Source organism: Gobius niger (genome assembly GCF_951799975.1).
Source record: "Gobius niger genome assembly, chromosome: 3".
NCBI classification, from domain to species: domain Eukaryota; kingdom Metazoa; phylum Chordata; class Actinopteri; order Gobiiformes; family Gobiidae; genus Gobius; species Gobius niger.
This window is the reverse complement of record NC_136854.1, coordinates 11,723,458-11,736,063: the sequence shown is the minus strand read 5'-3', so window position 1 is coordinate 11,736,063 and position 12,606 is coordinate 11,723,458. Positions and strand designations below refer to the sequence as shown.

General features: G+C 43.3%; 1 protein-coding gene across 2 annotated transcripts; it reads left to right on the top strand.

Annotated features, from left to right (window-relative positions):
* The first annotated feature begins 453 nt into the window (after nt 1–453).
* Nucleotides 454–11,280, top strand: LOC306960259 (uncharacterized protein). 2 transcript variants are annotated; one of them, XM_079552636.1, is made up of 9 exons: nt 454–1,090; nt 2,653–2,741; nt 2,804–2,862; nt 3,089–3,252; nt 6,254–6,416; nt 7,503–7,694; nt 8,928–9,140; nt 10,225–10,384; nt 11,104–11,280. In XM_079552636.1, the coding sequence occupies exons 1-9, from the start codon at nt 547–549 to the stop codon at nt 11,176–11,178; spliced, it is 1,659 nt and encodes a 552-aa protein (XP_079408762.1). In that variant the 5' UTR covers nt 454–546; the 3' UTR covers nt 11,179–11,280. The 2 variants fall into 2 exon arrangements, with proteins under 2 accessions (XP_079408762.1, XP_079408761.1); XM_079552635.1 differs by having other exon boundaries at nt 8,919–9,140.
* The last annotated feature ends 1,326 nt before the right edge of the window (nt 11,281–12,606 follow it).

The window sequence follows — 12,606 nt, the reverse complement described above, 5'->3', positions numbered from 1 at the left end:
CCTCTTTTGGAGATAAGTTCAACCGTGTTCCCGCAAAGTGCAACAGTGTCTAAAACAAATCATATCTCGACAGAAAATTGGGAAAGTAGTGGTACGGATATCGCTAACAGTCTTAGGACGCAAAATACCGAGCGAACTGAAGAAGGCAACACGCCAAGAAACTATTTGCATTCTACTAGCAGTTTGTTGGAGCTGGGAGAATACCTATCAGCAATTGGATCGACTGAAATACCGCTTGTTACATTAAAAAGTGGAGCAACGCATACAGAAACTTTGCTTAGTGTAGGCACACAAGACTCCAGTCAGGCTATGTCTACGTCTTTGGACCCATCAGAGAACTCCAAAGAGTCTATACAGGAAACCGTGAGCACTGAAAGCGTTCTTAGAAGGCAGTTGGCCTCTCTAGGAACATCATCATCTCCGAGCCTTGAGCCAAACACTTTGAACAAAGATTTGGCGACTTCTACCACTCCAAGTTTGACATCTACTGACTCAGCATTTGGAGAACGCAGAAAAGAGGAAGCGAAAACATCACCGAGAAATGTCATGGATTTATTGACGACTAGTTCTTACTTCAGAGGCCACGTGACAAGCAATGAACTTACAAGTTTCCCTAATCAGCCTGTGTCAACTCCGTCACCAGGAGAAAGCAGTGCAGTGCATTCCAATGGCGGATCAGCGGACGGCTTGTCAACCGCGTCGCCCAACACGATGTCAGCACAACAAACATTAAAAATGACCACTGTAAATAGTGAAATGGTTCCAGAAACTATATCTTCAAGACATATGACGCCAAGTACTCAAACTGTTGCGGCGTCAACAGCGTCACAAGTATCGCAAATCCCATATCAAGCACGATCTAGTAGATATACAAGTCTGTCCTCAGCAACAACGGTGACTGGACAAAAAGGGGCGAAAGGTGCTACTACAGCCACAGTGTCACGGCGTACGACATCCTGGACTACTGGACCTGTCGACCGCGCAACGACCTCCGCTCAGCCGTATTCTAGCACGATGCAAATTGACAGCTCCACAGTTCGGCAGAAACCAAAGTACTACGTTGTCCCAGATGAGCCAGTGATCATACGAGGTAATGGCTTTTGTTAGAAATACAGATGAGGTCATGAGATCATTTAAGGGGGTGTGGCCTAGCCGAGGGGGAAGAAAGCTAGCATAGGATGGGAATCACAATTTTTCACTGTTATTGGCCGTTTTCTGGCGGACTATAAACATATTTATCTCACACAGATAGAGTCAAGCCAAAATCGGGTCCATATGGATGTTTTTTTCACAGCAAATTGTTCATTAGAAGTGAGAAACGGCGCTCATTGCAAACGTTAGCATGTAGCATGAAGCCAAAGTTAGCTTCCTTGTTAGCATTTTCTGTTTTTGTAAGTATTTATGGGCTGTTTACTCCTCTCGGTCTCTTAAACTTTCTTTAGTAAAAAAAAATATATTAATGATTCAGCATTTGTTATTAATTGTGGAGTAATTGGAGAAAGTTTGTTTTTTCCCCTCTGGCTGTTTCGAACATGACCATATAATGGGCAGTTCCAAAGATGCCGTCTGTATCTATATGTCCTATATTGCGCGCAATTGAAGCTTTTTAAAGGAGACATGTCAATTAAAATGATCATTTCTGAGCTTTTAACCATTTCCTAATGTTCCTTCATCAAAAACATAACTGGAGTAGTATTTCAGTTCATTCACACAGTTTCGAGGGAAAACGTCATTTCTCATTGGTAATTTCTGTTTTCTATCGTTGAATTGCTCCAATCTGTACTTCCTGGAGTATATAGCATAGACCAGGGGTAGGCAAGTATGCGTCGTGAAGGGTCCATTTTCATCATCGCCAAAACACCAAGGGCCGAACTACTTTATGCAAATGCCAATGTTTTACATCAGTGGTTCTCAGGTGGTCTGGCTTGGGGAGCCAACATTATCTTTATAACCGCGACCCAAATAAAACTGTAATTTATCATATATCGTATAAAATATTGTATTTTCCACACACGTTTTTGTTGAACGAGCAGAAGATTTGCCTTTAAGACTGAAATTACGATCAAAACAACCCAATTACATTAATTTTAACTGACTCTGCTAGTGTTTCCGTGCAGTTTCCGATGGAGAATATTGAATAAAACTTCCCTATAGATTCGCGACCCACTTTTGAGTCCCGTCCCACCAGTTGAGAATCACTGTTTGGCATTATATGTGAAGTGGTATGTTCTACATACACACAAAATGCTGACACTATTTCTTGCATTTTTACAGTAGTTTAACAGGTATTTGACCTCTTATTTGCAAAATAACATTTCTCAAAATCAAGTTAGGGGCCAGGGGTTCTGTGCTGGAGGGCCGGAATTAGACCCCCGGGCCTGACGTTGGCTACCCTTGGCATAGACGGAACACAATAAACAGTCTTTATTACTGTCTTATGCTTTGTTTTTGTTTTTTTTGTTTTTTTTATCATATCATACATTAGAACCTGAATCATAGAGAGGGGGTTTCTGAATTCATCTTTACAAACATATTGCTTTTTATGATTTTTTTTTAAACATATATAAATATACAGTAATGTCAGTGGACAAGACACCCTCTTGTCACAAACTTCTCTTGCACTCATTTTGTCCTTGTAAATTCCTCACCCAGTGGAGTCCATTGAGTTGCTGCTGCAAATCATGGTAGACAAATCCACATCAGCGTGGACTGCAGATTTGGAGGAAGAAGTATCTCACTGGGTAAGTATAACATATTTACATAACACATGAAGACAATAACTGATCTGTATTTTTTTCTTCAGTTGGAGCCTTATCTTCAGAGGGCTCCGGGGTTCAAGGAGCTCCTCGGAGTGTGGACCAGGTGAGACACAGCCCAGAAAGAGTTCAAACGCCTAAACGTTCTTGTGTGCGTTTTTGTATAGTTGTCAGATAGTAAGTAATCATGTTCAGTTCAAATTTTAGTTTAACAAACAACTAATGACCAAATGAGTGGGCGGGGGGGAGGGGGATGGATTTTAAACGATTTGATTGTAGGATGAACAACTATGGCCATATTCCTCCATGGTTTTTGTTTTGTGCTCCGACAGTGGCCACGCCGTGCAGTGCCTGGTGCAGTTCGACACAGGGGGGGCGCTCCAGTGGCTGCCCCACACAGGAGCCTCCTCTCTGCTGGAGAGAACAGGACTGAAGCAGGCTGTGCGGGAGGGGCTGAGCTTCAGGGCCGCCACGGTCACCAACATCACACTCGGAGGTCAGTGTCAGGCTGAATGCTAACATGAGCTACACTTTGGTGCTCCTCTGGAAACCATTTCGAAAGAACATTTGTGATTACGATTTGACAGCAGTAATGTTGAATTCTCGGGGAGTCCAACCTGGGATCTTCTTGCTGTTGGGCAAGAATGCTAACCACACACCTAGCATGCCACAAACTGCATCATGCCCAGGAAAAGCAAAATGTTTTTTGGCAACCTTGAATACAGCGGTAATTTTTATTTTATTTTTTTGCTTTAATTGACATACAGGACAAATACATTCATGCAACACATAGGCAGAGGGGGAACACATGAGGTCACGAATAACAAGAGGTAGATGGAACAGGATGTACAAACAGTTGAGTGTTTTGTGTGTGAAATATTGGGGTGTGTTGGGTGAATGTGTGCGTGGATGCATTGTGATACATAGTCATAAGATAGTGGGGAAAGACAGGAGAAGAAAATAACAACAATATATAACAAAAAAGTATATATAAAAATAAATGGAACTGATCAGTAACAATACAAAGATAGACATTCTAACCAAACTAAAGAAAACCTTCAGAGCGAAGAGAAACAAAAAATGGAGACATAATCATCACAACAAACCAACATTCATAGTAATAATAGGATTCATAAGAATAATAGTAAAAAGATGAATAAGATGGAAAAACTATATAATTTAATATAATATAAGAAGGGACCTATGTTATATATGCTATATATATTTATACATTAAATTGTATAGCAATAATCATAGTAATTCAGTTGTATCAATTCTAATAATACTAAGTATTTAATGTATGTATATTATAAATATGAAAAATTATTAGGGTCGAGTTTGTGAGGGAGGCATTATATAATTTCCTTTCTATGTACATTTCAGATCCAGCAAGCCCCGCCCCTTCCATCCGCCTCTGTCCTGTTTCCTAAGTGCTTGTGTGTTAAAAACATCGCTGCATGTGGTGCATTAAAAAGTCACAGGGATGGAATTGGTCAGGCCACTGGACTATATAGTATTTTTATTTTTTTATTATTGTTATTTTTATTTCCCTTTTTCCCTTTCATTAATACTGTCTAATATGTCTTATCTTTTTTCGTTTTGTTTGTTATTTATTTACTGGGATGCTTTGTTTTGTTGATTTTTACTGCACCCCTCTCTTCTCTCCCCATGTAGTAATATTAATTTGTTAAGCTATTGATACTACTGTAACATAATAACCATTACAATAACCATAATGATATAATTGCGCATTTTCTCCAGTTTGGCTTTACCCAAATCTAAAAGCTTCTTGACTTGAGTTGACAGCCTATAGGCCAGAGCAACGCCCCATTTGAAAGCTAAGGCCTACAAAACGGATCGTAACTTTTTCGTTGTGTTGTCGTCGTGTTTTTGTCACATTTTTGTCTCTTTTCTGTCACAAGTCTTTTTGTTGTGTTTCATTGTGTTATTGTTGCGGTATTTGTGGAGGTTTTTTGTCACTTTTTTGAAACTCCTTTGTGGCTTTTTCAGCACTTTTTAGTTGTGTTTTTGTCGCTTTTTTGTGTTTTTGTTGCTTTTCTGACAACCTTTTGTTGCGCTTTTGTCATTTTTTTTACGCTTCGTTCAAAAATCTTTAAACTGAACTGGAGAAAATGCACTCGGTAAGAGAAGTGAAAGTTTGATATTTTTTGCCGACTACAATCAGACTAAAACTGAATTAAAAGTAGTTAAAGGTGCATTATGGAACTTTTGATTCCTTATTAGTGAGTATTTGACATTTTAGTGACGTGGTGGTCAGCATGGTACCTCAGTCAGCACCCAGGCGAATTTGCCCTTCTGCGAAAACACGAGCGCAGGGCGGTTCATGTACGTGCGGCGGCGGGTCCATGCTCCGTTTGTTTAGCTCCATGGGTAGAGCACCGGGCTCATATCCACGAGTTTGTGAGATCAATCCTGATCCCTACCCACTGGGAAGAACATAAAGCAGCGTCTATATCAGTGGTGCCCAAAGTGGGGCCCGCGGGCCAAATTTGGCCCAGAGAGTGACCTACTTGCGCTGTGTGGTTCACACTAACTCTCTTCCATTCATTCTCCATGGTAAATATGGATGCAGTACACCTTTTGGCCACCAGCGTCAAATTGGGGGCGCTGTTTCACTCCTTTCGCAAAGTTAAGGAAACACTGTTGCGGTGTCTTGGTATTTATCAATTACAGAGCGTTGTAGCATCAACTTTCACAGTTTTCCAACTTTTATTGCAAAGGTTGTTGAGATCAACAACAGTACATGTTAAACATTGACTTATAAAAGAATTGATGCTGAACTGACACTTTCAAAATAATCTAATGTGGCATTTTCTTTGAGTCACTGTAGGTGCTGTTGCACTACATTGCTACAGTTGTTGATTTTGTTTTATTAAAATTAGGCTTTTGCCATAGTTACCATTTGTTTTAATATAGCATGTTAAGTAAATAAAAAAGTAGCTTTATAATTTGCAGTTATAAGTGTTTTTCATGCTTGACATCGCCGTGTTTGGCCCCCGACTCACAGGCGCTTTTTAATTTTGGCCCTCGGAGACAAAAAGTTTGGGCACCCCTGGTCTATATGGTATGACTTTTTTCTCCCAGTCCAGCCCTGGCTCCTAATCATTTACCTTTACCCAGCCGACTTCAGGCAAAAGGCACAGCTCCCCAGTCTGGGAATCAAACCTGGGACATTCTTTACCACCATCCCAGAACCCCAGAGCATTGTAGCTTGAATGTTTTTTAGTTTAGTTGGTTTAGTTCACATTTTGGTCGCTCGTTCTACAGATGATCCTCTGTTTGACAATGGCCAACAGCACGGCTCTCATTCGTGTTGCAGGGGACTTCCAGTGTGAAGCTGCACGTAAACAACTTAACTCAATGAGAGGCACTTTTGAAAACCAAAGCTAAAAAGAAGGCATTAAATAGAAGCAAAGTTGTGACACATTTTTCCTGACCCTCTGACCTGAGCCATTCCTTCCTGGTCTTGTCCTCAGGTGTCCAGGAGCCGTGTGGCTGGCTGCTGCAGTGCCCGTCCGGATTCACGTGTGCGTTGGATTCTCGCTCCTCCAACTACAGCTGCACGTCCGTGTGCCACTCCGACCACTGCCTGCACCACGGCCTGTGCACGCACCACCCGGCCCAGCCCCCAGTGTGCCGGTACGCCACGCCCAACGCACCCGCGGCAAGCGCCCTCTGCTGGCACTACTGAGGAGCAGTTTAAATGACTCTCCTGTATGTCAACATGAGTATAGGATAAGGAGTAAAGACCATTTTTACCTATTACATTATGACAGACCAACTCTCTCTTTTACTTCTTAACCCCCACCTGAACTGAATGCATTTTTTCCAGTTTGGCTTTGCCCAAATCTAAAAGCTTCTTGAACAGAAACGAGGGAAAGAAAGAAAAAGTGGCCAAAATGTGACCAAAATGCAAGATAAAAGTGATTAAAAAAAAGTCAGGAAAGTGCAACAAAGGGGTTTATAAAATGTAAAAGTATACAAAGTTACCTCAACAAAATGTGTTTACTATTGAAAATGCAGAAAATCTATAAGAGCTTCCTCTTATACATTTAATGCAATTAATCACTGCAATTGATTTGACAATTTGACAATTATCATCCGCCTTAACCGAGAACATTTTCTTCAGTTCAGCTTTTCCCAAATCTAAAAGCTCCTGCAGCTCACAGCCTACAGGCCAGAGTAACACCTCATTTGAAAGCTAAAGCCCACAAAACTGGTCAAAGATTTCACTCTATTGTCACATATTTTATGCATTTGTGACACTTTTTTTTTATCACATTTTTGTTGCTTTTTTATTCGCCTTTTTTATGCTTTTTGGGTTTTTTTTTCCATCACTCTTATGTTGCCTTTTTTGAAGCGTTTTTGTAACTTTTCTGTTGCGTTTTTGTTGCTATTTTGATGCTTTTTGTTACGTTTTCGTCCTCATTTATGTGTTGCTTTTGTTGCGATTTTGGCGCTTTTCTCAAGAAGCTTTTAGATTTGGATAAAGCCGAACTGGATAAAATGTGCTCGGTTCAGGTGGGCGTTCAGGGGTTAACGTGCTACTTTTCTCAGCCCTTGTGAAAACTAGGGAAAACATTTTGAAATTCTAGAATCGGGCCTTATAAAGTAACTTTATGAAAAAAAAACATCTATCTGTTCCAAATACAAAGTGTGCCAACGTATCTAAAGGCCTGTGTGCATTGGGACTGGACTCTGACAGACTTGTGTGTCGTTGGGCAGGTGTGTGGCGGGACAGGACTTCTGGTACATGGGGCAGAGGTGTGAGGTGCGGATGACCCGAGCTCGCCTGGTCCTCTCCTGTCTGGGCGTCCTGCTGGTGGTGGTGGGGGTGGTGGGTGTCCTGGCCTGTATGGCTGTGAGGAGGTACCGGGCTCTCCTTCTCCAGGCCAAAGTGGACCAGACACGCAGCAGGTGGGAACGCACTAATGTTTTAAGATGCTGTGTAATGAGCAACATTTTCTCCATTTCCCAGTGTTAATAACACAATTGATTTGGGAGAGTGTCTTGGTTCAGTGGTTGATTGAATCCTCGTGCTTAACCTGAAAACTGAAATTAAATTTAGATGCTTAACAGCTTTTAAAATAATGTGCATGTTATATCTTCTCATATTGTGCACATAGCCAATTGTAGTGGTACATAGTAGTGGTATTCAAAATAAGTTAAAGTAAGCAACTGTTACTTTAATATATGTTGTGAATCTGGAAAAATATTTTTTTTAATTGTAGGAGTGTGCTAAGCCCACTAGGTGGCACTAAACTATTTAGGTCCAAACGTTGATTATTTTGCTTTATTACATATATTACATATATTGCATTTATTTATGAAATTAAATAACTTTTGGAAATAATAGTAATAAAAAATCTGACCGGTCTTTATTCTGAGAGAAAAATAAATAAATCATGTGGGTGTGTATACTTAAATAAAAAAAAAAAATGGATTAAAGTGACCCAAAAGAAGCAAACAAGAAAAAAAAACGAGAACAGCTTAAGAGGCACTACAGTGGGGGCCCCAAATAGGTACATGGGGGAATATTGAGTTTGCAATTAAATGTATATATGTGCTACCTTAAATCAATATTTAGCCCGCTGTCACTGTTATGTGTTTTTAAGTGTAAATAGTAAATCGTCTTAACTTATATAGCACTTTTCTACCTTCATCAGGCCCAAAGCACTTTACAGGAAAGGAACCACTCACCCATTCACTCTCTCATTCATACACCACAGTACGCAGACATTGGATTATGAGTACAAGTGTAGGCGGCAAAACTTTTCAAAATCTTTTAAACATTTAGCATTGTTAATATTTAAAGGCCTCCTTGGGATCTCTATATCCCTTTATTGTCATTGCACAGTGTACAATAGAATTACAAAGAAGTTCCACAGTGGTCTCAAGTAGAAAGGACCAAAAAGTATAAATTCATCATTCATTCATCCTTCAGAGAGTTCACTGCTACAGCTCATTCAGGTGGCCGCGAGACTCCAGACTGTAGGGAGGGCTGTTTGATTTGCTGATTCAAAGAAGAAAAGAACAAGATGCTTTCACACAAATAACTTTTAAGATACTCCCATGAGTGAAAAAAATGTCCAAGAGGATATTATGAATTCTGAAATGGATTTAATAAATGCATGTGGTCAGCTACCGCAGGTTCAACCATTTTGACGAGCTGTCCGCGCGTTTCTGGCTGCGCTCGTGGGCGGGCTCTGCGGACTCCCTGGATAACCCCGCCTTCTCCCGCTCTGACGAGATTCTCCAGCTGAGGGCGCTGGAGAGGCCCTGCTGTTACCATGACGACAGCCTGTCCCTGCCTTCCACCAACCCCAGCCCAGCCACCCACATCCGCACCATCTACCCACACAGGTACGCGCCCCCACACAGGTACGCCCCATCTACCCACACAGGTACGCCCCCCCCACACAGGTACGCCCCATCTACCCAAACAGGTACGCCCCATTTTCCCACACAGGTATGCCCCATCTACCCACACAGGTACCCCTCCTCTACCCACACAGGTACCCCTCATCTACCCACACAGGTACCCCTCATCTAACCACACAGGTACCCCTCATCTATCCACACAGGTACGCCCCATCTACCCACACAGGTACGCCCCGTCTCCCCACACAGGTACGCCCCATCTACCCACACAGGTACACCCCATCTACCCACAGATGTACGCCCCATCTACCCACACAGGAAAGCCCCAACTATCCACACAGGTACGCCCCGTCTCCCCACACAGGTACGCCTTGTCTCCCCACACAGGTACGCCCCGTCTACCCACACAGGTACGCCCCATCTCCCCACACAGGAAAGCCCCATCTACCCACACAGGTACGCCCCATCTACCCACACAGGTACGCCCCATCTACCCACACAGGTACGCCCCGTCTACCCACACAGGTACACCCCATCTACCCACAGATGTACGCCTCATCTACCCACACAGGAAAGCCCCAACTACCCACACAGGTACGCCCCATCTCCCCACACAGGTACGCCTTGTCTCCCCACACAGGTACGCCCCGTCTACCCACACAGGTACGCCCGTCTACCCACACAGGTACCCCCCATCTACCCACAGATGTACGCCCCATCTACCCACACAGGTACGCCCCATCTACCCACACAGGTAAGCCCCAACTACCCACACAGGTACGCCCCATCTACCCACATAGGTACGCCCCGTCTCCCCACATAGATACGCCCCGTCGCCCCACACAGGTACGCCCCGTCTCCCCACACAGGTACGCCCCATCTACCCACATAGGTACGCCCCGTCTCCCCACACAGGTAAGCCCCGTCTCCCCACACAGGTAAGCCCCGTCTCCCCACACAGGTACGCCCCATCTCCCCACACAGGTACGCCCCGTCTCCCCACACAGGTACGCCCCATCTAACCACACGTATTCAGGATTTATAAAGTACTTTCTGCCTGTTGCAGCTCTCAGTATGCGTGGCGGGGCAGTGAGCTGAGCGTGGGTGACGGTGTCCTGGACTCGGGGAAGGCCAGTGACCTGTCGGTGTGCAGCTGGCCCCGGGAGCCCATCCAGTGGAGCCCCTTCCCCCTGCTGCAGCAGCTGGCCCTACAGCGCCCCCCAGCTGTAAGTCTGCTCCTCTGGGCGTTAACAGTGTGGCTTTTCCTGGTTGAACGTTATACGAGTTTAGACTTGTTTAAGGAAGTTTGATAGTTCTGGTTAAGACCTGGCTAATCCGGTTTCATATGCTTTAGGTCTAGTTAAACCAGTTTTATAAATCTGGTTTAGATCTGGTTAGACCTGATTAAGTGCTTGCTACATTTGATTCATGCCAGCAATAAACAGAGGCCCTTTACACACAAAGGACAGGCTCAGGCTTGACGCAAAAATATTTGATCAAACATCCATATCATCCAATCCAAACAACAATCCTAAAACGATGACATCACAGCGCCAGCGCGGTGCATGATCTGCATAATCTACTGACTTTATAATGGCTTTAATCCCTGAATCCTCCGTTCCTCAGCTCCGCCGCGAGCCTCAAACAACATGGAGTAAGTAAACTTTATTTGTATAGCGCTTTACAGTAAACAGTGTTGTTTCTACATAGGTCTTGGTTTAGACCTGGGTTACATTTCTCTCTCTGCTCTACCATACTGGAGAAAATGCACTTAAGGTGGGGGGTAAGAGGTTATATGTTCCCCTTATCTGGACCTGGACCATCATAACACTGGGGTTGGTGAAGCGTTACTCTGCTTTACTCCCTTTAGCCACCAGAGGGAGACAATGGCACATCTATCTTCCCACACTGCTGTTACATTTTGCTTTTGTGTGTGTTCGAACAGGTCAGGGTGACTCGGACGCGCTCCTACTGTGACGGCATGGAGCTGGTGGATGTGAACAAGAGCTGGACTGCATGACTGCACCTCCCCCTGTGTATGGCCGAATAAAACTGTGCTTAAGTATGCCAAATGTGTAGGCTACTTTGTTTAATATAATGCTGTCAGTGATAGCTAAGTCACTAGAGGAAAAAGCTGACTGGACATGAGTGACGGAATATAAATACTTGATGAAAGCAAAGTATATAAAAAAAAAAAAAAGTACATGTAATTGAAGCAGTTTACCTCTCAGTTCTTGAATATGGCGGTGCTCAACATTTCCGCTTCCACCTCAAGATTCAGTTTATCATTCAGCATCAAATTTTTCACCCGGCAGGCACTAGAGCTGGGCTTGTGTTGTGTGATTTTCGGGCCAATTTCGAACGAGAGTCCCAAGCCCCTGTTTGCTTCAAAGCGAAATCATATGACCAGAAAAAAGAGAATGAACTTCCTTTATTAATTGTAATCCATTCAAATCAGCAGCAGATGGCGGTATAGAGTGAGGCTTCAGTTGTGAACTAACACGTAACCCCTGTGTGACCCTAACCCGTGGGACTACGGATGTAAATTAGCTTCTGGCTACAATCCGGCATGTTCACAAGCATGTATTCCATGTTTGTTCATTAACATGCACTCTCCCAATCAAATAAATACATTAGAAATCACAGAAATGAGTCTGTTCTCACAAATGCACATTTTGTTAAAAGATAAATCCTGGACACGAATGAAATTGAACGTTCCATCCCCGTACAAATGAATAGGGAAGCCTGGCACCCATACTAACAAATGTTTTGTCTTTTTCATGGCATTTGATAGATTTTTGTGGTTTCTTTATCATTAAGATCTGTTTAGTGGTCACTGGCAAGGCAACGTTATTTACACCACGTATTTCATACACAAGGCAACTCAATGCACCTTATAAAAGAAGATAATGCGAAATTACAATCATTTTAAGATAAAGCACATAGAAAAATCAACACATGGGAAATACACGATGACCGGCCATTGACCAGGGGGGCGGGGCTGAAGAAACGTGTTGAACCAGACGCAGAATGACGGGGGCGTGGTTAGGGAGGGGTATGTGTGTGTGCGGTCATTTACAGTCTGAAAGTCTGTGTTATGCAAAATATGACCCAGAGAGCTCAGTCCTTATCTGGTTTAGGTTCGTGGCTTGGCCTTGAAGAAAAGTGTTGACGGCGTTGGAGAGATAAGACGTCCACCTCTCAAACCTCCTCTCAGGAGGAAGAGAATTACTCCAGTAATAGTTCATACATTTATTATGAATTAGCTTTTCTTCTTGGTCTCAGCATTAGTTCAGTTCTCCAGAGCAGGTAGTTCCTTCACAATTCATCCCTTTTCCTCCCAGAAATATAGTCCACAGCGAGCTGCCAGGTCGTGCGTGACAGTCCATCGTTGTTGTGCGTTACTTTCCGGTGTAATTATTGGCTGATGCCGATATGCACAGCCAAT